Genomic DNA, 27,159 nt, shown 5'->3' with positions numbered 1-27,159 from the left:
TGATGTTCATGTTCTCACTGAGTTTAAGCGGCTGAAGGAGGTTGAAATGTGTAAATAAACCTCAGTGCAGCTCAGCGCTTCCTCCTGCGCTCCAAATCACTCCGCCCTGAACAGCGAGTGCCCTCTGGAGGGTGCGCACTCCGGCCCTGCGCAGCTCACAGAGCGCGCGAGTGAAGTGCACGAGCAGTGATTCGGGACTGAGCCGCTGTGTGTGTGATCCCGACGCCAGCGAATCAGGAAGGTGGATGTCACAGTGACGTTGTCCAATGACGACGTCAGCTAGAGCTCAGCACAGCGTATCCGCGTATCCTCAATGTTTACACAGCAGCGGATCAGATACGAACTGGATTGAATACATGGGCTCTGGCAGATTCCTGTTTCCCGGCGTTTTAATGTGAACAGACAGTGCATCCGCGAAGAAAACGAGACAGATACGGTCTAATGTAAACTTGGCCATAGGCTCTCAGGGTAGGTTTTGTTTCTGGAGCACAACTTGGAAAAATGAGTGGTATGGTCTTGAAAGTTGGTATGTGTTAGTTAAGTAATGTATACAGTGGGGCAAAAAAGTATTTAGTCAGTCACCAATTGTGCAAGTTCTCCCACTTAAAAAGATGAGAGAGGCCTGTAATTTTCATCATAGGTATACCTCAACTATGAGAGACAGAATGAGAAAAAAAAATCCAGAAAATCACATTGTCTGATTTTTAAAGAATTTATTTGCAAATTATGGTGGAAAATAAGTATTTGGTCAATAACAAAAGTTCATCTCAATACTTTGTTATATACCCTTTGTTGGCAATGACAGAGGTCAAACGTTTTCTGTAAGTCTTCACGAGGTTTTCACACACTGTTGCTGGTATTTTGGCCCATTCCTCCATGCAGATCTCCTCTAGAGCAGTGATGTTTTGGGGCTGTCGCTGAGCAACACGGACTTTCAACTCCCTCCAAAGATTTTCTATGGGGTTGAGATCTGGAGACTGGCTAGGCCACTCCAGGACCTGGAAATGCTTCTTACGAAGCCACTCCTTCGTTGCCCGGGCAGTGTGTTTGGGATCATTGTCATGCTGAAAGACCCAGCCACGTTTCATCTTCAATGCCCTTGCTGATGGAAGGAGGTTTTCACTGAAAATCTCACGGTACATGGCCCCATTCATTCTTTCCTTTACACGGATCAGTCGTCCTGGTCCCTTTGCAGAAAAAGAGCCCCAAAGCATGATGTTTCCACCCCCATGCTTCACAGTAGGTATGGTGTTCTTTGGATGCAACTCAGCATTCTTTCTCCTCCAAACACGACAAGTTGAGTTTTTACCAAAAAGTTCTATTTTGGTTTCATCTGACCATTCTCCCAATCCTCTTCTGGATCATCCAAATGCTCCCTAGCAAACTTCAGACGGGCCTGGACATGTACTGGCTTAAGCAGGGGGACACGTCTGGCACTGCAGGATTTGAGTCCCTGGCGGCGTAGTGCGTTACTGATGGCAGCCTTTGTTATTTTGGTCCCAGCTCTCTGCAGGTCAGTCACTAGGTCCCCCCGTGTGGTTCTGGGATTTTTGCTCACTGTTCTTGTGATCATTTTGACCCCACGGGGTGAGATCTTGCGTGGAGCCCCAGATCGAGGGAGATTGTCAGTGGTCTTGTATGTCTTCCATTTTCTAATAATTGCTCCCACAGTTGATTTCTTCACACCAAGCTGCTTACCTATTGCAGATTCAGTCTTCCCAGCCTGGTGCAGGTCTACAATTTTGTTTCTGGTGTCCTTTGACAGCTCTTTGGTCTTGGCCATAGTGGAGTTTGGAGTGTGACTGTTTGAGGTTGTGGACAGGTGTCTTTTATACTGATAACGAGTTCAAACAGGTGCCATTAATCCAGGTAACGAGTGGAGGACAGAGGAGCCTCTTAAAGAAGTTGTTACAGGTCTGTGAGAGCCAGAAATCTTGCTTGTTTGTAGGTGACCAAATACTTATTTTACAGAGGAATTTACCAATTAATTAATTAAAAATCCTACAATGTGATTTCCTGGATTCTTTCCCCCCATTCTGTCTCTCATAGTTGAAGTGTACCTATGATGAAAATTACAGGCCTCTCTCATCTTTTTAAGTGGGAGAACTTGCACAATTGGTGGCTGACTAAACACTTTTTTTTGCCCCACTGTATGTGCCTTTTGATACTAAGAAATGTGAGATTTTAATTTTTAGCTCACCTGGACCAAAGGTCTGGTGGGTTTATACCATGAGCTGCTGAGGTCAGTGTAGGGTTGGTTTCCTTTAGCAGAAATTGAAAAATGTGGCAAATAATATCTTGAAACTTGGTGTATATAGGGTGGGGGATATTGATGACCGTCTTGTTAAAAAAAGAGGCGGGGTACACACTGGGAAGATCACCAGTCTACTTCAACTTATTCTACTCGGACAGATGTATAATAACTCGAACATGAGTTTGAATATGATTTGGTTAATTCTGAGCACAGTCAGATACCCTATTAAGGGTGTACACATATATTTACACACTTTATTTTTCTTTTAAAATGTTCTATTTGTTTTTCATTTGAATTTTGTTCAATTCCAAATCACATTAAAGCTGGGGGGGAAGACATCTGACATGATTTATATTGTAATTTTTCAGGTCATATTTTTACATCACAACCAAACAGGTTTCAAATAAATGTGTTGTACCAAATCCATTTGTTTTTTATCAAATGTGTTTGGTACAAGTCACATTTTTACAATTATGCAAAAAAAAAAAAAAATCTGTCCGTGTTAAGGCCTAATCAAAGAATTAATTTATTTTTCCCCCCAAACCCTGCTGGCTTGGTGTTTTGGCCAGAGCAGGGAACATACTGGATCTGGATTTTTATGATGCTTGATTTTGTATTTGATGGAACAGTTTGCTTGCAAGTGTTTTATTACTATTGTGAATTTTTACACTGAATACTTGAATTTCTCTCTCTGTAGGTATTTGAGTTGCAGGTTGGTTTGACCCTGCTGGATAACGAGAGCACACCTCCACTCTTACCCATAATTCCCTGCTTTAGTACTGCCCTCTATGGGAAGATACTTCAGTTTCCCACACGCTGGTAAGGAACACGCATTCAGTCAGCCTATATACCTGGTCACACGTGTTGCTATGGCTACTAATAATAGACAACCAGATAAAAATGTCAGCCGTGGACGGAAGACAGCAAGTCTGTGTTATAAGTGTAATTCCTACAAGAGTGAAAAATCATCATTTTAAAAACTGCAGTTTAATTTTCTTATTTAGGAAATAAGAAACCCCACAAACCCTAATTCTCATGTTGCATCTGTGAAGGTGTACTTTTTTTTTTTTTTAACTAACCTGCTGCCGGGAACTACACAGCAGACTATAACAGAACCCAAAAAAACACACATCAAGCCATGAGAACATGTACTTTAAGTTCTATGCACAACATATGTATGAGCTGGTGTACTTGTATTTCAACTATCCTGGGTCTGAGCTATGCTGGAGCAGTGGGATGTTTTTCCTCTCGCTGATTTTTCCGCATTTTACTCTCCGTCTCAAAGCGAAGAAGTCATTCCTGCATCTAATACTGCCGTGCATGTCACTGTTTTCTGCTGAGGTCTGTTGAACTGTACTGGAGTCTGATAGACTGTTTATTGCATTGAAGTCATTCGAGGTGAGGGGGGAGGGAGGTGATTTTTCTTAAAGTCCTAAAAGTCCTTCTGGACTGATCATTGACATATTTGTAGGGTGGAGATATTTTGTAGCTACAAAAACAAAATTTCGCAGCCACTCTCCAGAATGTAGTGAGCTTTTTCCTGGAAGTATTTAAATCTGGAATGTGTGTTCTTCAACAAGCACATGTGGGTGTAATTATCAGGTGTCCACAAACATTTGGCCATATAGTGTACTTTAACATGCACAGATGAGTCAAGTCAAGTTTATTTGTACAGTGCTTTTAACAATAAACATTGTCGCAAAGCAGCTTTACAGAATTTGAACGACTTAAAACATGAGCTAATTTTATCCCTAATCTATTCCCAATGAGAAGGCTGTGGCGACGGTGGCAAGGAAAAACTCCCTCAGACGACACGAGGAAGAAACCTCGAGAGGAACCAGACTCAAAAGGGAACCCGTCCTCATTTGGGCAACAACAGACAGCCTGACTATAACATTAACAGTTTTAACATGAAGTCAATTTCGTTGATGTTCTAACTCTTCACTGATGGAAACTTGAGTGCAAAACTGTTCATGACAACTGCAGTCCTAAAGTTAGCAAGTCAGCTGTAGTCCTCAGCCATAAAAGCATTACTGTAAGCGTCCAGAGTGTCTTCCAAGTGCGACTTTCAACTGTCCATATGGGGCCGTCCTGTACAGGAGCGATGTGATGAGACTCCAGCCAGACGTAGGGCGTCAGGATGGATCAGGCAGGTCCGAGGAGCAGAAGAGGTCAGCATCTCGATCTCAGGATTGACATGTAGCTCAGAGGGACAGATATAACCCACCTCCTACCTTTTTTTTCTCTTTCACATAGTGGGATCAGAGAATTCATTTCTGAAGTGTCTGGAATATCTGTAGTCTTGGAAAGTATGTGTGGTCCTCACACACACTTGGGTATACAGTCACTGGGCCCCCTTTTTTAAGCCCTTTTTACACAGATATTTCACAATATTGTCATAAAGACGTAATATTCTGGCTTTGGTTGTTTACACCGAACCAACAAAATGTCACGCCGGTGTATGTTTTTACACGGCATGCCGATGCTCCGCAACCAGAGGCATGACATGTAACAGATGGTGACGTTTAACACCCTGTCAGAAATACGAATATCCCGACCATACCGACATTTGCTTTCAAAACAGTAACAGCTGGTGAACTGAGCATTGAGGTGCTTTTGTTAGCCGTGCACGTTTATACCATTTATTCAAACACAAAGTTGCTGTGTGATCAGAAATATGATGGAGGAGAAAGTGAAGAGACATGGGAAGCGATTTGAGACCGAAAGGTATACGGACTTTAGATGCTGTAGACCGAGACATTTGAATCAACACTGCTAAGATGTCATGATTTGCCACACGATTACTCAGCCAATTGTATCTCATCTCATTATCTCTAGCCGCTTTATCCTTCTACAGGGTCGCAGGCAAGCTAGAGCCTATCCCAGCTGACTACGGGCGAAAGGCGGGGTACACCCTGGACAAGTCGCCAGGTCATCACAGGGCTGACACATAGACACAGACAACCATTCACACTCACATTCACACCTACGGTCAATTTAGAGTCACCAGTTAACCTAACCTGCATGTCTTTGGACTGTGGGGGAAACCGGAGCACCCGGAGGAAACCCACGCGGACACGGGGAGAACATGCAAACTCCGCACAGAAAGGCCCTTGCCGGCCCCGGGGCTCGAACCCAGGACCTTCTTGCTGTGAGGCGACAGCGCTAACCACTACACCACCGTGCCGCCCCAATTGTATTTTGATTAGTATTTTTCTACTTCTTGGTCACTATCCGTTATTAACAATTATAATTATTGAAAAATCTCTTACACTTTCATTACAAATGAGGTTAAATACAGTCCCCTGTGAAAGTATCTGAATGGCAAAGCCCATTCTTTTGTTTGGCTCAGCTTTTGGCTGAAGCCTATAGATGCACCTGTCTGTATGTGTATGTTTAACCGAGTTTGAGCGTGTTTAAGAATGTAATTGGCGTGCCAGCCTCAGGTAGTGATTCCACAGTTGTAGTGTGGCACTGCTACGCACTGACTATGTAAGTGCCATGTTACAGGACCTCAGTTGTAGATGTAATCCTCCATGGCCAAGCGGTCCAGAGCACTGTCCAGGAAAGGAACAGATTTTGCAACGTCGGTTCGAATCCTGGCATCGACGTTAAAGGCTGAGCTCAGACCTGCGCAGGTGTCTAATTTTGCTATACAGTCCTCAGAGGTCGCTGAATGTAAAGTCCCAGCCTTAGACCTCAGACCTGTGCCTGCATCTTGTATTTTAAGGAAATGGCGAACTGTATGAGATTTAATGTCTTTCAAAAAAAAAAGCTGTATGAAATCAACCCTGCCGTCAATAAGACACCTTTTATTGTCCCCTGCTGGCCGAAAGGCCCGAAGGGGGATTATGTCATGGCGATATCCGTCCCGGGAAGGGTGCTCACCTTCTGAAATCAACTCCTCAAACAATTTTTGGAGGAATTTCACGAAACTTGGCAGGATTCTTTGTTATATGTCAGTAATACGCATATTGCAGTTTCGTTCAGTTCGGTCACATTTTACTAGAGTTACAGCCCTTGATTAACAATTATACTTTTGACAATTTTATGAGTGTGTTTTCCTTCTGAAATCAACTCCTCTTTCAATTTTTGGAGGAATTTCACGAAACTTGGCAAAAGGCATTGTACGCATATTGTTATTTTGTTCAATTTGGTCGCATTTCACCAGAGTTACAGCCCTTCATTAACAACCTTGTACTTTCACAATTTCATAAAGGTGTGCTTGCCTTCTGACATCAACTCCTCTCATTTTTGGACGAATTTCTTGAAGCTTGGCAAAAGGCCTTGTTATATGACGGTAATACGCATATTGCAATTTAATTTCATTTGTGAAAGTTTTGACCCTTGATTAAATAACTTGGACAATTTCATGAGGGTGGACGTTCTTCTGAAATTAATTCCTCTCACAGTTTGTGGAGGAATTTCACCAAACTTGGCAAAAGGCTTTTGTTATATGACAGTTATATTGAAATTTTGTTTAATTTGGGCAAATTTTACCAGAGTTTATGCCCTTGATTATTAACAGACTTTGGCAATTTCATCAAGGTGTGCTTGCTTTTGTAAAATCAACTTCCCTCACAATTTTTATTCCCCGCTGGCCAAAAGTCCCGAAGGGGGATTATGTCGTGGCGATGTCCATCTGTCCTGGGAAGGGTGCTCACCTTCTGAAATCAACTCCTCTCTCAATTTCTGGAGGAATTTCACAGAACTCGACAGGATTCTTTATGTCTGTAATACGCATATTGCAGTTTCGTTCAGTTCAGTCGCATTTTACCAGAGTTATGGCGGAGTTGCCAGCAGGGGATATTGTGCTCTCAGAGCACTCTTGTTCTCATTTCAAACCAGATGGTGTATACGAGGTGTCGTATTGGTCATTCAAGGCTGACCCATGTTTTGAATTAAAGGGTGAAGAATCGCCATCATTCCATTTCTGTAGGATATCTCTGACAATCAAGCATGTTTTATACTTGGAGAATAAAATCGTTCCCTTGTGGCATTTAGACCAGGACAACAATGTACATTTTAGATGTTTTTAACAAGGTGCCATCACAAAACGTTTTAGACTTTTTATCACCTATGTATATATCTGGAGCATCTCATTTAGTTATTTATTTATGTGACTTTTTATTTGTTTTAATTATTTATTTATGAAGAAATTATAATACCTTTTTAGAAATGCTCTTGCCTTGAAATAGCCTTAGGTGCTGACATGGCATTTAAAAAACAAAAATCACTTGCTCATTCCCTGTTTTTGCTATACCCTAAAGACATTTGAGTTTTAGATCAAAAGATGAATGAGACAATCAGAAGTTCAGCTTGAATTTCCTGACACTTAGATGTGTTAAACATCTTAGAACATGGCACCTTTTGATGGCAGACCATCCAATTTTTCGGTGAGCAAAAGTCTTGTATAGTTTTACAGTAAATGACTCTAAATATTTGGTTACATGTCCTTTGCTGGGAATAACTGCATCAGCCACTGACCTCACCAAACTCTTGCATTCTTCTTTTGTGACCGATAGTTTCTGTAGCCTTTTGAATTCCTTTTGCTGCCAACCTCATGAGATGCATCATCAATAATTTAGTGATGAGTGAGCCTGTTCCAGAAGAAGTCACAAATTCCCAAGCCATGGCACTACCTCCACCATGCTTCATAAGCTTCTGTGTTTTGGATCCTGAGCAGATCCTTTCTTTCTCCACACGTTAGCCTTTCCATCACTTTGTTAGAGGGTTATCTTAGTTTCAGAACTTTTGTGGCTCATCTCTGTATTTCTTTGTGAAATCTGGCCTTCTGATTCTTACTGCTCATGAGTGGTTTGCATCTTGTGGTTTGGTCTCTGTATTTCTGCTCTCAAAGTCTTCCATGAATGGTGGATTATGATGCCTTGTGAAGGTTGTTGGTGATATTACTGATGGTTGTTTATCAGATGTTGCTGTTTTCCTTGACTGACCTGTTTGATGTCTGGTTGTTGGTACCCCAGTGTTTTCTTTTTCAGGGCATACGACATGCACGTTATTATTATTATCAGGCTTTGGTTTTTGATATACAGTTAGATCTATCTATCTATCTATCTATCTATCTATCTATCTATCTATCTATCTATCTATCTATCTATCTATCTATCTATCTATCTATCTATCTATCTATCTATCTATCTATCTATCTATCTATCTATCTATCTATCTATCTATCTATCTATCTATCTATCTATCTTTCTTGACACAAACTTTGTTTTTTTTTACCTGTTTACTGAAACATATTCAAGTTGTAGTTATATAATGGACATAAAGTCCAGACTTTCATTTGAGGGTATCCACATTAAAATTGGATGAAGGGTTTAAGAGTTTCAGCTCCTTAACATGTGCCACCCTGTTTTTAAAGGGACCAAAAGTAATTGAACAATTGACTCAAAGGCTATTTCTTGGGCAGGTGTGGGCAATTCCTTCGTTATGTCATTCTCAATTAAGCAGATAAAAGGCCTGGAGTTGATTTGAGGTGTGGTGCTTGCATTTGGAAGATTTTGCTGTGAAGAAAACATGCGGTCAAAGGAGCTCTCCATGCAGGTGAAACAAGCCATCCTTAAGCTGCGAAAACTGAAAAAGCCCTTCCGAGAAATTACTACAATATTAGGAGTGGCAAAATCTACAGTTTGGTACATCCTGAGAAAGAAAGAGAGCACTGGTGAACTCATCAATGCAAAAATATCTGGACACCCACAGAAGACAACAGTGGTGGATGATCGCAGAATAATTTCCATGGTGAAGCGAAACCCCTTCACAACAGCCAACCAAGTGAACAACACTCTCCAGGAGGTAGGCGTATCAATATTCAAATCTACCATAAAGAGAAGACTGTATGAAAGTAAATACAGAGGGTTCACTGCACGGTGCAAGCTACTCATAAGCCTCAAGAATAAAAAGGCTAGATTGGACTTTGCTAAAAAAAACATCTAAAAAAGCCAGCACAGTTCTGGAAGAATGTTCTTTGGACAGATGAAACAAAGATCAACCTCTACCAGAATGATGGAAAGAAAAAAGTGTGGCGAAGGTGTGGTACAGCTCATGATCCAAAGCATAACGCATCATCTGTAAAACACGGTGGAGGCAGTGTGATGGCTTGGGCATGCATGGCTGCCAGTGGCACTGGGTCACTAGTGTTTATTGATGATGTGAGACAGGACAGAAGCAGCCGGATGAATTCTGAGGTATTCAGAGACATACTGTGTGCTCAAATCCAGCCAAACTGATTGGTCGGCGTTTCATAATACAGATGGACAACGACCCAAAACATAAAGCCAAAGCAACCCAGGAGTTTATTAAAGCAAAGAAGTGGAATATTCTTGAATGGCCAAGTCAGTCACCTGATCTCAACCCAATTGAGCATGCATTTCACTTGTTAAAGACTAAACTTCAGACAGAAAGGCCCACAAACAAACAGCAACTGAAAACCGCTGCAGTAAAGGCCTGGCAGAGCATTAAAAAGGAGGAAACGCAGCGTCTGGTGATGTTCAAGACTTCAGGCGGTCATTGGCAACAAAGGGTTTTCAACCAAGTACTAGAAATGAACATTTTATTAAATTTGTCCAATTACTTTTGAGCCCCTGAAATGAAGGGATTGTGTTTAAAAATGCTTTAGTTCCTCACATTTTTATGCAATAATTTTGTTCAACCCACTGAATTGAAGCTGAAAGTCCGAACTTCAACTGCATCTGAATTTTGTTCGAAATTCATTGTGGTAATGTACAGAACCAAAATTAGAAAATTGTTGTCTGTCCAAATATTAATGGACCTAACTGTAAGTAATTTTATTGGTGGCGGAGACTCTGCTACATGTACACCTTTGGAAAGCTGGAAAGATTTAGTGAATATGAGAATACCATCACTACCAATCAAATGTGTTTTTAAATTCACTTTCTCCATCTCTCTTACCCCCCTTTCCCCTCAGGCCAAAGAGGTCTTCAGTGTCCCTGACAGAGTACCTGTTTGAGTTACCCAAATTTAAAGTGCAGGCCACTCATGCGCAGATGTTGCTGTTACACTGTTTGTGGCAGAGTTGGACACACAGCACGGAGAGTGGGGTTGGTCCCACCATCAGTGACTCCCTCATCAACGAGATCTACAGAACACCAGGTACCACCACACACGACTGATTGCACCACATAAATTCTAAACCACACACACCACGCTATAAGCTCCTAGATTTGTATGTGCATTTTCATTAAAGCCAGTTTTCAAAACGCACTCTGCCTTCCATCACTGCCTGCTGAGTGGATGGATTTCGTAACAATAGGTCATGAGCAGCCTAGTTTAGATTCTTCGTCCTCCTCCGAGTTTACCATGAGCGGTAAAGCCTATTACTCTCCAGAAAACTGGAACAGACCTCACAAGTGACCCGCATCTCATGGGTCAGACCTGCAGAATGATATCTAAACCAGCTGATGTGGGGGGGGAAACAGCATCAGAAAAATCTAAAGAGTAATGTCAATGATCTGTCAGGATTTACCCAAGCTTAAACTTAGGGCAAGGTCAAGGGGAAGTGAACATCGATGGCAAAAATTCAAAATGGTCTTAGGCACTTTTGCTCATTCTAGATGTTTAGGTATTGGTCTGAACCTTCTGGAAGAAGTTGAATTTCTCTAATTGGATCACTACGAAAAAAATGAGAGCTGTTTGAATTGGGGTGTGTGTAAATATCTCGGAACTAATTTTTTCACATAAATATTGGCATTTTTGCTCCAAGTTTTTTCTTCAGTGTTTAATTCAAAATCTTATCCATTTAACTATTATTTGCATTGCCATGATCATAAAATTAGCATACAACCTTAGTTTTAGGGGTTGATCTGAAAAAAGGTGTTTTTGAATGGTCTGAATTTCACAATCTTGGGTAATCCTGATTGTTATTCCGTTACCAAAAAAAAAACATTTTTAAATTTTATTTTGCCTAATTTTTATTTTGAAAAAGTGAAACTTTTAAAAAGAAAGCTTCTTTGGACCTATAATCAGATTCTAAGATCAGTTGTTTGATTTTAAATTTTTTTGGTTGTTTGTTCAGTGGTCCAAATCAGTTACTCCGTTACCAGGTAACGGAGTAACTGATTAAGTCACGGAGTAACATCAGCTTTTAACTTACTAAATCAATGTTTTCAATGCATTTCTTTTCAGTTTTTCCCATTTTTATGTTATAGAAATGCAGATTAGCACAATATCAGTCTTAAAACATCACAGACATGCAGTAAGATGATATCTTTATTCACCCTGGGCACTCGACAACTTCACAATCTTTGACCCTCCATGGCTTCGTGGGCTTCTTCAGTTCAACTTAGAATTTTTATTCATGTCTTCTCTACTTGCATTGGTGGCTTCATGTAATATCAGGTATATAAACAGTATCAAAATAAACTGCCTAAGTGAAGACTCCAAGAGGGAACGTTAAAGATGGCTTTAACCAAAGCAGAAAAGCAGAGGCGGTACAGAGAACGTCAACGAGAAAGAGTCGGTGAAGAAGTGTTGAAACAGAAAGATGCTGAAAGAAAACGTTTGGCCCGAGCAAAAGATAAAGATGCTGATAATGAAAAGGCAAGAGATAGGATGCGGAAGTGGCGGGCTGCCAAAAAAGAAGAAAACAACAAAGCTAATGCATACAGTACACCCTCAAGTCTCAATCGTGCTGTCAAGTGTACGCTTAATACCCTTCCACAATCTCCACGCAAACGAAGGAAGGTTGTTACTAAACTGACCCAGCAATTTGAAGCAGAGTATTCTGCGGAACCAGAAGCTGCCGAACCAGAACAACTCCCACCACCACCACCGGCTAATAAGATTCCAGATGAAATACGAAATCACATACAGGAATTCTACCTTCGGTCAGACATCAGTTGGACGGCCCCAGGCAGGAAGGACAGCATAACGGTCGTTAGAGATGGCAAAAAAGTCAAAGAACAGCGCCACTACCTCTTAATGACAATTCAGGAAGCATTTGCTCTCTATAAAGAAGAAAATCCAAATGACTCTGTCAAACTGACGAGTTTCAAATCATTTCGGCCAGATGTGGTGCTGTTCAGAAGTGATATGCCGCACAATGTTTGCGTGTGCCAATATCATGAAAACGTGAATCTTATACTCCAAGGACTCGGTCGAATAAATACCATTCCTGACAATCACAAACTTCTCCTTCGTACATTGTGCTGTGACATTGACAATGAGAACTGTATTTTTGGGAAGTGCGAAACTTGTCAGCGGAAGATAAGCACCGACTCATTAGCAGAACTGGTTGATGATGATGAACTGTTGTCCGAGAATGCCAAATGGTTCAAGTGGATTCGTACTGATGAAGGGAAGATGGCCAAAGTGGAAGAAACAGGAACCGTAAATGATGCATTGCAGTTACTTGCCGATAAGCTCCCCGCCTTCAAGATTCACTGCTTCATCAAAAGCAAGCAGGCTGCTGAGTTCGTGCTGGCCTATTCGAACCCTCGCCCCAACCACGCCGTAATGCAGATTGACTTTAGTGAAAATGCTGCGATAATCGAGCAGGATGAGGTACAGAGTGCGCACTGGAGTCACATCCAGGTGACAATCTTCACTGCTGTCGCATGGATCATGGAAGATACCAAGTCGTACTGCATTACATCTGACACCCAGTCACACGATAAATACACTGCTGCCGTCTTCTTGAACACTTTGATTGACAACCTGCGGGCGGCAATGCCCGATGAACTTACAGATCTAGACATTTTCTCTGATGGCGCTGGTCAGCACTTCAAGCAGAAGTACATGTTCTTGTTCATCTCAAGTTTGCTGGAATCGAAAGGCATACGCATCCATTGGCACTTCTTTGCAACATCGCACGGAAAAGGAGCCGTTGATGGTATTGGCGGAACTGTCAAAAGAACTGTTTTTAGTGGTGTGAAGAGTCGCCGTTATCACATCACCAATGCAGAAGAATACGCATCTTGTGCCAAGGAGCTCCTGAAATCAACAACTATTCTTCATGTAAGCAGTGCTGAAATCAATGACATGAAGCCAGAGTTGGACAAACTGTGGGGTGCGGCGATCACAGTTCCCGGTACACACAACGTGCACTGTGTTCGAACAATAAGTCATGGAGTCGTGTCCGTGTCAAGTTACTCCAGGCAGGTTGGGTCCACACATTGTCTCCTGCCTCAAGCTGCGATCGATACCCAAGACACTACATTCAAACCCGAGAACAACCCATCAGATGAGACTCCGATCCCAGATGAGACACCAATCGCAGATGAGACTCCGATCATCGAGTATGTGCCATCCCAGTCAGTTCCTGATCCCAGCAGCGAGGAAGAAAAAGAAGCTGCTTCGTTTGTCGTCGCTGGCAAATGGTATGCTGTCTACTGGGAGAAAACTCATTACTGGTTCATTGGACAGGCCCTGCATGAGCATAAGAAGGACAAGTCAAAATGGGTGTTCTCATTCCTCGAGCAAGTTGACGAAGAAACAAACGGTTTCAAGACAACAAATGACATTGACTCTGCTAAACTTGATCACGTTCTAGCAGAAATTGATGCTCCAGCTCCATCCTCATCCACAAGGACCAGTCTCTTAAAACTTACTGCCACTGACTTTAACTTGGTTAGGGAGATGTTTGCCAACTTCCTATAAAATGAGAACTTTTGATGAACTGTGAATATTAATTTGATACGAACTTGAATGAACTTTTGGTCTCTGTGAATGATGAACTGTGAATATGAATTAACTGTGAACCTGAATGAACTTAAAAGATAAATGAAGCCCTTTTGCTTTTTATAACAGTTATTTGATTACTTTAATAAAGAAAATAAGATAAAACAATGCTTATTATTCATTTTAAACAAACCCTCACTCATCATAATTATTTGTTACTCCGTGACCAGGTTGCCTTGTTACTCCGTTACCGCGCAAGGCTAAAAAAAAGTGTCCCTGATTCAAGAGGGGTTATAATTTCACCCTAATTTTTTGTTTGGGGATAGATAACTCAATATACTAACAGAATAAATAGCCACTTTTACATTCTTGTGCTGGAAACCGCATGTTATCCCTATCTGACTAAACATGCAAAAATCAGATGTAGTTTTCAGGTTACTCCGTTACCGGGCCTATTTTGGTGGTTTTCACCCAAAAAGTGTCAAAATCCAAAGAAAAATTTTTACCATTTAAAAGCACTAATATGGCCTATTAAAAATGTATTTAAGTCATTTTCATATCCAAATTGGTTTGAGTGTAATGGCCCAAAAACAGCAATTTTGTTACTCCGTTACCCCTTGACCTTGCCCCTTACTGATAAATGTTTGTTTTTGGACTGATTTAATAGCTGATTAAACAAGTACGTCCTGTATGTCTTTTGGTTATGTATGGGGTTAGTTGATTGGGAGCCTCTGTCGGTCATGCTGACAAGTGACGAATAAAATCTGGTCTTTTCATTCACTACAGTCTGACTACTCAACCGCTTTCGAAACTGCTTTTTGGCATTTCACATGCCTAGATTTTCCGATTGCTTTGACAGGGCCCGCACGTTTACAAGCCTACAGACATATGACAGCTGATGCATATACTGTACATATGCAAGTTAATCTTTATAATTATTGATCTCTCCATACGTAACTTATATTTTGTGTGTACAATTGGTCATTTGTGTAATCATGTCAGATTATGGGGAAGTCATGGCCTAATTGTTAGAGAAGCGGCTTTGGGACCAAAAGGTTGCTGGTTTGATTCCCTGGACCAGCAGGAATAGCTGAAGTGCCCTTGAGCAAGGCACCTAACCCCCAACTGCTCCCCAGGCTGCTGTGTACATCGCTCTGGATAAGAGCGTCTGCTAAATGCCATTAAAGGGGAACTGAAGGCAATTTTTTTTTTTAAATTAATAAAATCATCAAAATTCTATTTATCTCATTTTATAAAATGTAGGATTGCATTTTTGATTGCTGTTTTGTCACTGCTATAGCAAGTTATGAGTGTTTGAAATATGCTATGTAATATATCAGTCCATGTGTCAAAGCAATGGCCGTAAACGAGATTCGTTGATACCTGTGCGAGACATCGTAGGACGGAAGTAAAACGTACAGCGGAAATCAAAGTGGCCAACGTTGTCAAAAGACGCGCGTGTCCTCTTACGAATGCTGACGTAAATCAAGCTGGAAGTTTTCCCTGTGTCCGAAATCGCTCCCTACTCACTGTATAGGGCACTATATAGTGGGGACGCCATTTTGTGGTGCTGTCCGAAACCTTAGTGAGGATTAATGTGGGAAATGCGCTCAGTATAATCTGTATTGATCACAAAAATACATGCATGTATTTATTATTTTGAAAACCTACCAGCCTCCTGATCTGGCACGTTTTAATTGTGCGAGAGTAATGACGTAAATACCAGCGCGACGGACTCGTCCTTATCCTGTCGTCTTTCCAACTCTTCTCTACTCCACGTTGGTTCGAAGTCGTATGGAATAATCTCCATCACTGATGAAGCTGGCAAATCTCAAAATTAATCTAAATTGGAATGATGCGGCGATCTGGCCACTGTGTAAACAGTTCTCAAAATGGCGGCGCTGACGCTTCACGTTTGAAGTCTCGCACAAGTCTCGTGAAGATCGCGCGGATAAACGACGCCTGCCGTGGACCAAACGAACTACATTCAACATGGCTAAAAACCGAAAAGGCCGATAAGTGTAATATAAAACGCCAATACGAGTCACGATATAAGGTTAATAAAACCGAAAACAGAATTGAACACCACGTTAATTAAGAAATGAAGTAAGTTTAAAAATGACTTCAGTTCCCCTTTAACGTAATGTAAAGATTATGATGGACCAATTACAAGGACGCCAAAGAAAAGCAAGCATGTGCGTTCTAAAACAGAGTTCAATAAAGAGTGGTCTTTTTGCATTTCCGTGTATACAGCCTGTGAAAGATCAGCCAGGCAAAGCTTTCTGCACAGTGAGGAGATATTATTTTTAGTAACTTATTTACAACCCCGATTCCAAAAAAGTTGGGACAAAGTACAAATTGTAAATAAAAACGGAATGCAATAATTTACAAATCTCAAAAACTGATATTGTGTTCAAAATAGAACATAGACAACATATCAAATGTCGAAAGTGAGACATTTTGAAATTTCATGCCAAATATTGGCTCATTTGAAATTTCATGACAGCAACACATCTCAAAAAAGTTGGGACAGGGGCAATAAGAGGCTGGAAAAGTTAAAGGTACAAAAAAGGAACAGCTGGAGGACCAAATTGCAACTCATTAGGTCAATTGGCAATAGGTCATTAACATGACTGGGTATAAAAAGAGCATCTTGGAGTGGCAGCGGCTCTCAGAAGTAAAGATGGGAAGAGGATCACCAATCCCCCTAATTCTGCACCGACAAATAGTGGAGCAATATCAGAAAGGAGTTCGACAGTGTAAAATTGCAAAGAGTTTGAACATATCATCATCTACAGTGCATAATATCATCAAAAGATTCAGAGAATCTGGAAGAATCTCTGTGCGTAAGGGTCAAGGCCGGAAAACCATACTGGGTGCCCATGATCTTCGGGCCCTTAGACGGCACTGCATGACATACAGGCATGCTTCTGTATTGGAAATCACAAAATGGGCTCAGGAATATTTCCAGAGAACATTATCTGTGAACACAATTCACCGTGCCATCCGCCGTTGCCAGCTAAAACTCTATAGTTCAAAGAAGAAGCCGTATCTAAACATGATCCAGAAGCGCAGACGTCTTCTCTGGGCCAAGGCTCATTTAAAATGTAGTGTGGCATCGTGGAAAACTGTTCTGTGGTCAGACGAATCAAAATTTGAAGCTCTTTATGGAAATCAGGGACGCCGTGTCATTCGGACTAAAGAGGAGAAAGATGACCTAAGTTGTTATCAGCGCTCAGTTCAGAAGCCTGCATCTCTGATGGTATGGGATTGCATTAGTGCGTGTGGCATGGGCAGCTTACACATCTGGAAAGACACCATCAATGCTGAAAGGTATATCCAGGTTCTAGAGCAACATATGCTCCCATCCAGACGACGTCTCCTTCAGGGAAGACCTTGCATTTTCCAACATGACAATGCCAAACCACATACTGCATCAATTACAGCATCATGGCTGCGTAGAAGAAGGGTCCGGGTACTGAACTGGCCAGCCTGCAGTCCAGATCTTTCACCCATAGAAAACATTTGGCGCATCATAAAACGGAAGATACGACAAAAAAGACCTAAGACAGTTGAGCAACTAGAATCCTACATTAGACAAGAATGGGTTAACATTCCTATCCCTAAACTTGAGCAACTTGTCTCCTCAGTCCCCAGACGTTTACAGACTGTTGTAAAGAGAAAAGGGGATGTCTCACAGTGGGAAACATGGCCTTGTCCCAACTTTTTTGAGATGTGTTGTTGTCATGAAATTTAAAATCACCTAATTTTTCTCTTTAAATGATACATTTTCTCAGTTTAAACATTTGATATGTCATCTATGTTCTATTCTGAATAAAATATGGAATTTTGAAACTTCCACATCATTGCATTCCGTTTTTATTTACAATTTGTACTTTGTCCCAACTTTTTTGGAATTGGGGTTGTACAAGATCTAAGCCTAATGCTTACTTTCCATTGATATTACTGGTTTGTAAAGAGATCTATATGTTGGAAGTATCCCAGTGTTTTAATGTGTCTAAAGTCTCGATCTGTATCTGATAGACTCGAGTGTAGACCTATAATAGCCTATTGTCTGTAATGATCGCAGACTAATGCATGATTTATCAAATGTCAAGATCGTTGCCCTGTCAAAATAAACACTGCTAAGTGCTGTCAGATGCTAAACATGTGCTGTTATTAACTGTCAGCAGATACACGATCCACTTGCAAGTTTTGATACCAATGTACAGTGCTCAGCGTAAATGAGTACACCCCCTTTGAAAAGTAACATTTTAAACAATATCTCAATGAAAACTAACAATTTCCAAAATGTTGAAAAGACAAAGTTTAATATAACATCTGTTTAACTTATAACGTGAAAGTAAGGTTAATAATATAACTTGGATTACACATTTTTCAGTTTCACTCAAATTAGGGTGGTGCAAAAATGAGTACACCCCACAACAAAAACTACTACATCTAGTACTTTGCATGGTTTTCCCCAAAGCGTTTTAGCGTGTCGGGCCCGATACGCTTGCTCTGCCTGCCGATGCGCTTAGTGGCTTTAGTTAAAATCCGATACGCTTAGATTTATACCGATATGTTAAAATTTCCTACCCACAAGTAACTAGATACATAGGAGAGCAAATAAAAGATCCATTTACATATTGATTGATATTTGTGTTAAACAAGCGGTCTTTTTTTTTTTTTTTCCAATGTTTGTGTTGATTCTGTTAAAGTAATATGTCCGTGTGGTATGATGTAAACAAACTGTAATCTGTTGGCTATGTCAAGATCACGTGTTCAAACCGTCCAATAAAAACATCGAAAGAAAACGTCAAACGTCCCGGAAGTTTCCGATTCATTATAAGCGATCTCATTGCCTGCCGATGTTGTCCCCCACCAGACAAACAAAGCCGACTGACTTTAATAAGCTAGGAGAAGACTCGCTGCACAATTTGATCCACATCAGCATTAGGGTGCATCAGTTGCCCCCTAAAAATGAAAAGTTCCTCCGATCATCATGCATTTTTGTTTTTATGTTCCTTTTGGTAAGAAAACACACTGGGTGAAATATTTTGACAAAATTCAAAAGTTTAATGGTGGCACCAGGAGCTCAAAGTTATGGAAAAAGCTGCGATTTTATGACTTTTATGACAAAATTTCGATCACTTTTCATGAAACATTATGGCACCTTTATAGAGTATACCAAATATCTTAGATACACATTTTTAGTACATATTCTAAATATATTATCAAGCACAGTTTGAGTTTTAGCTGTTCATTGAATCATTGTTCAACTACTTTTAAACAATACAAATGTATTATGAATCACATTAATGCTTCTCAATCCCTTGTAGAGTGTGGATCGGGCCGATTTTTTTCTGTTCGAGACCGGCCCGCATCCGACAGAGCGATGCTCGAAACCGACCCGAGTCCGAAAGGAATTGAGATATTTGTGCCCGAGCCCGACCGAAGCCCGAAGCCATTTAAATCACACTATTTTCATTAGCCTACTAAAGACCCATGTATGATATTTTGTGTGGAAAGTTTGTGTGGTTTTATCAACAAACTGAAAAGGGCATTTTGAGTCATCAACACCGGCGAGCGCTTTAAGCGCACACTTGGAGTAAGTCTGCCAGGCTCATGTAGCCTACTCACTTAACCTAAGCAAACCAAAAATAACGGAACAGCAGAACAAATCCACACCATTCAGACAAAGGGTTCTGTTGACCTAATAAACACTAGGCCATTTAATGAAATTCAACAAATAATTGAAATGAAAATCCCGCTGTCTGTCTGCACACGTCATAAACACACACTTGCGTGTGCACCAAAATAACATAGCCACAATATTGCCGTAAAGCCATCACATAGCCTACAAATAGGCCTAACCAAGATATTATATGGGCCTAGGTCTGTAAATTAAATTAACTTCTGCTCCCAGCACGGTAACAATAGCCTATTGGCCAAACATAAATGGTTTAGGGGGATTAACAAAAACACTCACCATTCAAACAGGGAATTATTTACATTTACATTAGTCCATCCAAAGATTATGCTAATCCATATGCTTGTGGAGAAAAAGGATTGCATCAACGGTGGATGGCTTCAAGGCTGTCCTCCTCTGCTCAATTGTCCTGCCAGCAGCGCTTTAGTTGCGCTCGCTGCTGCTGCTGGCTGGTACGGCAAGGATGCCGCGGGCAAGAACGCTGAGCTTCGGGTATTTATGTTGCTGATCTCTCCACCAGCCCAAAATGCACACTCAACTGCGCTGACCACGCTTTGTCGCTACATCAAATCCCGCGCACAGCTATGACGCGTATGAAGCGAAACTGGTTTAAAGTGACTGCTTTTAAATTTGCACATTAATTTTACACAAAGTCTTATCGTGAGCATACAGTATGTCCAAGCCCGAGCATAATTTCTAAATATTTGTTCGAGTCCGACCAAGCCCGTCGGGTTCCGACGGGTCCCGACGGGCTTCGATCGGGTTTCCATGCCTTGATCCCTTGCAAAGGTTCTTAACATGATCTCTGGGTCACAAGGAATCAATAAATGGAGTCCAACATTGTGATTCAAACCTTACGCGAAAACATAAAATAAGCATTTTTTGGCAAAAAATGAACCTCATGGTGCCACCATTAGACTTTTGAATATGGTCAAAAAATTTTACAGGATGTCTTTATTGGTGAAAAGGAACACCCAAACAAAAACGCATCAGATTTTATGAAAGTGAGGGCAACTGATGCACCCTAATTATGGAATCAATTTTGTGCCAAAATGTTCATACAATACTTTTGAAATATCAAACAAAAACGACAAATCAAAATACAAAAAAAGGTCAATTTTTTTAGACTGGCAAACAAATTATTCGTGTAATCGTGCAAAATATCAGTCTATTACTCTTCAGAAACCTTTTATTTTTGTTCCGCGTCTTTCTCAGTTTTGTTTGACGTAATTTATTTTGGTTGCGATTCCAGCTTTCTCGTTTGCGCTCCCTGACTTTTTGCTTGCAGTTTTGGCACAAACTTCACGTGTGGGTGGGCTGTCCAGGAATGCATTCCCATTGGCTAACTTGTGTTTGACTGATAGCTACGCTCAGCCATTCCCTACTCGGATTCTGGCGGACTGTTTGACGAGTGACCGATCCATTGACGGTAAACAAGGATCGAGTGGACTTCAGTGGCGACTATGATATTGAATTAATTCAACAAAGTGTAAATTCAATATCATAGTCGCCACTGAAGTCCACTCGATCCTTGTTTACCGTCAATGGATCGGTCACTCGTCAAACAGTCCGCCAGAATCCGAGTAGGGAATGGCTGAGCGTAGCTGTCAGTCAAACACAAGTTAGCCAATGGGAATGCATTCCTGGACAGCCCACCCACACGTGAAGTTTGTGCCAAAACTGCAAGCAAAAAGTCAGGGAGCGCAAACGAGAAAGCTGGAATCGCAACCAAAATAAATTACGTCAAACAAAACTTAGAAAGACGCAGAACAAAAATAAAAGGTTTCTGAAGAGTAATAGACTGATATTTTGCACGATTACACGAATAATTTGTTTGCCAGTCTAAAAAAAATTTACTTTTTTTTTGTATTTTGATTTGTCGTTTTTGTTTGATATTTCAAAAGTATTGTATAAACATTTTGGCACAAAATTGATTCCATACCTAATCAGCATGGATGACCGCGAGATGGACGATGAGAGGGTTGCCGAACATTGGGCCAAGCAAAAGCCAAGGAGAATTAATCTGCAGAAAGATTATGTACTTATAAACACACTCATGAAGTGAAGTTGTCCAAATGTGTCAAATACAGCATAATTTCAAATAATAATCCTAAGCAGTTTTGGCAGTGTGATGTCCTTGGGATCCATTTAACAAAAGGCGGCTCCGGATTATTCTTTTGTTAAAGGGTCACAGTGACATCACACTGCCAAATATGCTTATCATTATTATTCGAAATTATGCTACATTTGACACTTATAAACATTCTCTTCATGAATGTTTTTATAAATACATAATCTTTCTGCAAACTTAATGTATGAATTAAGTTTTCTTTTCCTGTAAATGTTTTAATCTAGTCCATTTAATAAAGTGCCAAAATTTAAACTTTATAATATGCAGTTGCCTTACTTTTCTTTTCAGTGCATCTTAGTTCTACATATATTATGGTAATTACATCAGAAACATTCTAAATCGGCGGCGTAGTGGTTAGCGCTGTCGCCTCACATCAAGAAGGTCCGGGTTCGAGCCCCGTGGCCGGCGAGGGCCTTTCTGTGCGGAGTTTGCATGTTCTCCCCGTGTCCGCGTGGGTTTCCTCCGGGTGCTCCGGTTTCCCCCACAGTCCAAAGACATGCAGGTTAGGTTAACTGGTGACTCTAAATTGACCGTAGGTGTGAATGTGAGTGTGAATGGTTGTCTGTGTCTATTGCCGCTTTTCCACTACAAACGCGGCTGAGTCGGGCTGAGCCGTGCCGTGCTGAGTCGGGCTGAGCGGGGCTGTTGGAGTTGCATTTCGACTACAACCGCGCTGAACCGTGCTGGCTGGAAGTGGGTGGACACATTGGGTGGAGTTAGCGAAAGTGGGTGGACGTCAGGTGATGTCGTTAAGCAGCGCAAACAGTGACATCATTGATCTTTTAAGCGGTAGTCTCACGACCCGGATAGTAAACAATAAACATGGAGGACATGGAGTCGTTAGTGTTGCTGGTCTTGGTGCTGTGGCTTGTTGTCACCGACAACGCCAACAGATACTGGCAAGAGCGTATAGATGAGGCGAGGCGCATAAGGCTTCAGAAATTCTCGTTATTCGTAATTCTCCTTCCGGGTTTGCGGTGTTTACAGATCCCAGCGCGCTCGCGGGGCGTGTGTGGGCATGTGAGGACACTCCTCCTCACCAATCAGTGCACAGGGGAGTGTCTGCTCACGCCCCCAACCTCACTCAGCTCGGTTTGGCTCGCTTCAGCCCCACTCCAAAACGGTGCGAGTTTTAGGGGCTAAGCAGGGCTGAAGCGAGCTGAGTCGTGCTGGTTTTTGGTAGTCGAAACGCGAGCCGTGTCGGGCTGAAGTGAGCTGAAGCGAGCTGAAGTGAGCTGAAAAAGGGTAGTGGAAAAGGGCCAAAAGTGTCAGCCCTGTGATGACCTGGTGACTTGTCCAGGGTGTACCCCGCCTTTCGCCCGTAGTCAGCTGGGATAGGCTCCAGCTCGCCTGCGACCCTGTAGACCAGGATAAAGCGGCTAGAGATAATGAGATGAGACATTCTAAATCATTACAGTTATAGTAATACAGCAACTTATTTTAAGGTGGCAGTTCTTAGGTTCAGATCCCTTTGTGATCAACAGGAGGTCATGATGATCGATTCTCTTCATTGGATTGCATAAGACGGAGCAAACCACTGTTCATATTTTCATGCACGTTTTTGTTACAACACTACTTGATCAGAGATAATTAAGTGCAAAGGATCCCTATAGATTTTCAAATCTATCGTATACCTCAGTAATCTATAACAAAACAGTTTAACTTGCATGTTGAACTTTAAGGTGAAATTTCAAATGTGTATACATTAATACTATTTAGGTCAGAAATCATTGAAGCACTGTTAAAATCTATCCTATAATCATGTATCTAAAATTTCTGAGACCCTGAAAATGCACCTGAGAGCATCTATTTTCAAAAAATTTTCCGGGGGGGCATGCCCCCGGGCCCCCCTGGTTTCGCTTCGTGCCGTTGGCGCTCAGTTGTCTGTGTTTTATTATGCCAGAACTTATGGCTTTAATTTTTTTCTGGGGAAATCACTGCTTTGTATGGCCTCCATGATTTTTAATGACAGCACCAAGTCTTCTAGGCATGGAATGAACAAGTTGGCGACATTTTGCAACATCAATCTTTTTTCCATTCTTCAGCAATGACCTCTTTTAGGGATTGGATGCTGGATGGAGAGTGATGCTCAACTTGTCTCTTCAGAATTCCCCAAAGAAAATAATTTCTTTGTCACAAAGGTGAAGGCTACAAGAAGATCAGCAAAGCTTTACTTATCAGTCAGAATACTGTAGCAAAAGTGGTACAAACATTTAAGAAAGATGGAACTGCAACCATCTCACAGAGACGTCCAGGTCGTCCATGGAAGTTAACACCTCGACAGGAGCGTCTTCTGATGAGAAGGGTTGAAGAAAATCAGCATGCAAGTTCACTGCAGTTATCTAAAGAAGTAGAAAGCCAAACTGGGGTGACTATTTCCCGTGACACAATACAGCGTACACTGCAGAGGAATGGCATGCATGGATGCCGTCCACGAAAGAAGCCTCTCCTAAAGCCCAGGCACAAAAAAGCCCGCCTAGAGTTTGCCAGGGCCCATGCTGACAAAGATGAAGACTACTGGGACTCTATACTCTGGAGTGATGAGACCAAGATAAATGTTTTTGGAACTGATGGTTTCAAAACTGTATGGTGTCGCAAAGGTGAGGAATACAAAGAAAAATGCCTGGTGCCTTCAGTGAAACATGGTGGTGGCAGTGTCCTTATGTGGGGCTGCGTGAGTGCTGCTGGTGTCGGGGAGCTGCATTTCATTGATGGCATCATGAATTCGCAGACGTATTGCTCTATACTGAAAGAGAAGATGCTACCATCACTCCGTGCCCTTGGTCGTTGTGCACTTTTCCAACATGACTAAACACACATCTAAGGCCACTGTTGGATTTCTGAAGAAGAACAGGGTGAAAGTGATTCAGTGGCCAAGTATGTCTCCTGATCTGAACCCAATTGAACACCTATGGGGAATTCTGAAGAGACAAGTTGAGCATCACTCTCCATCCAGCATCCAGTCACTAAAAGAGGTCATTGTTGAAGAATGGAAAAAGATTGATGTTGCAAAATGTCGCCAACTTGTTCATTCCATGCCTAGAAGACTTGGTGCTGTCATTAAAAATCATGGAGGCCATACAAAGTACTAGATGTAGTAGTTTTTGTTTGGGTGTACTCATTTTTGCACCACCCTAATTTGAGTAAATCTGAAAAAATGTGTAATCTAAGTTATATTATTAACCTTACTTTCACGTTATAAGTTAAACAGATGTTGTATTAAACTTTGTCTTGTCAACATTTTGGAAATTGTGTTCATTGAGATATTGTTTAAAATGTTACTTTTCAAAGGGGGTGTACTCATTTACGCTCAGCACTGTGTATTGTCAGAAGCTGAAATGCTTGGAAATTGCATATTTCAATGCCATTTTAAAAAAATAAATAAATAAATCTGGGGGACATTCCCAAACTCCCTGTGGAATGGAGTAAACCAGGGGTGGGCAATTATTTTTTCCATGGGGCCACATGAGAAACAGAAAATTTTGTGGAGGGCCGGACCAAAAGGCTGAACTAAATTCTGCATAATATTAATTGTATTTCTTTATATAAAGCAGTAAATAACATTGTTTTTACAAGCTGCTAAGACTGGTAAGAGTATTGAAAAAACGAGGTTGCCTTACAAAAAACGTCATTTATTCAATCAAATTTCCCAAAACAATGGTTAACAAAATGTGAACGTTTGTACCTTTTTTTTTTTTTTCAGTCACATTCACCCCAAAACACAATAAAGACATCACAATATTGTCTTTCTACTCCAAATATCAAGCAAGATGCATCATATTATAATAATGATGCCGTGTCGATTCGGTGTAGGTATCAGATCTACAGATCGGCTCGGGCTCCGGCGCCTGCTGGTGACGTCACACTGTGTGATTGGCTGGACCATTTGAAGGATGACGTGCAAGTTTGTGGTTGGTCTGGACAAATTACGGAAGTAGTTATCGCGGGATTAGGTTTTGTGGGATTTCATGTCATGTTCATGCCGCGCGCATTGCGTTTTTGTTGAACACAACTTCAAATAAAAGCAATGCACATTCAGTCCATGCATGAGGTAAAATTAGAAAATACGTTTATTTTGTAATTTCTAATTAACCTTACGCGGGCCGGTCAGAATGAACCAAAGGGCCGGATGCGGCCCACGGGCCGGAAAATGCCCAGGTCTGGAGTAAACCCTCTTGCACCCTCCGCCCTTGTCAACTCAGCCTCCACCATCATTTCAGAAATGGACAAGCATTTGGAAGTAGCAAACTTGACCTATGCTGGAAACAAGCAAAAATAAATCTCTGGTTTCTGACACTCAAGTTTTCAGCTTCTAACCAGAAGCTTTCAGGTTGGGCAAATTCAAAATGCTTTTAAGCTCTAAAGCCCAGCAGCTCGTTACCATGGATTGTAGTGGGGCAGAATGGCATTATAACAATATAGCCTCGAACAAATGGAGAAGCTGTCACTATTAACTGCTATAGGCTATAATCTAGCGACTTTTTAGAGGACCCTTGTTATAGGCAGTCGGGAGCTATAGTGTCAGCAGTTGAACTGACAACACAGTGTACGGTCTAGGATCTTTACCATGGATCCAGCTATATTAAATCTTTTCTTATGGTTTGCCTGTGTGGTCACTGTTGCACGAGCTGTTGCGCTCGAATCAATCAGAAAATCTTTCCACCTGGTGCCTCCTTTAATGGTCTAAAAATGCAGAAATCCCTCCGAGCAGGGTCTGGTGAGTATGATGGAAGCCGTCGTATTGCACATCCTTTATGGTTTGAGTAGTGTGATGTGCAGTAAGGGATTGTGTGGTGTTGTGCTGCAACAAGACACCAGTATGCAGAAGTCCAGGTGGTTTTTGTCAGATGATATGTAAGACTACGTTCAGACTGCACCCTGAAACGACCCATATCCGATTTTTTTGCCCATATGCGACCTGTATCCGATTTGTTATTGACAATCTGAACGACACAGATCCGATTTTTTTCACATGCGACCCAGGCCGCTTGGATATGTGGTCCTAAATCCGATGCATAGCCGTTATTTTCACATGCGACTGCAGTCTGACCGGACAGGTCGCATTCATGCGACCTACACGTCATCAAGAAGAGACAAACGTCACTATTCTGCGTTGGCTAATCCCGCCTCTTTGGTGGAAAACAACAACATTTGTGCAGTTTTCAGAATTTAAATAGACTTTTATAGAATTGATCAAGCTAATGGTGGATTTGGTAGGGACCTGGATGTTGATCTGTTAGCCTGATTAAATAAAACAGTTTCTATAACTGATTTATAACTTAAACCATCCTGTATTACAAGATTATAAGATTGTTCTGGAAATTTCCAGTAATTTGACACCTTCGGTCTCATTAGTCTGCTGCCCACATTAATCAGATTATTGCGCGAGTTCCGCCGCCGCCA

General features: G+C 41.4%; 1 protein-coding gene across 8 annotated transcripts in view; it reads left to right on the top strand.

Annotated features, from left to right (window-relative positions):
* LOC132867290 (intermembrane lipid transfer protein VPS13B-like) overlaps window positions 1-27,159 on the top strand; it is a 335,496-nt gene that overhangs the window by 78,677 nt on the left and 229,660 nt on the right. For all 8 annotated transcript variants that reach the window (XM_060900109.1, XM_060900106.1, XM_060900105.1 and 5 more), the window contains 2 exons: window positions 2,952-3,073; window positions 10,203-10,387. In XM_060900109.1, the coding sequence (XP_060756092.1) occupies window positions 2,952-3,073; window positions 10,203-10,387 (307 nt within the window). The remainder of the gene's footprint in view (window positions 1-2,951; window positions 3,074-10,202; window positions 10,388-27,159) is intronic.

The sequence above is a fragment of the Neoarius graeffei genome, chromosome 19 (genome assembly GCF_027579695.1).
Source record: "Neoarius graeffei isolate fNeoGra1 chromosome 19, fNeoGra1.pri, whole genome shotgun sequence".
Lineage (NCBI taxonomy): Eukaryota > Metazoa > Chordata > Actinopteri > Siluriformes > Ariidae > Neoarius > Neoarius graeffei.
This window is presented reverse-complemented; position numbering and strand designations above follow the sequence as displayed.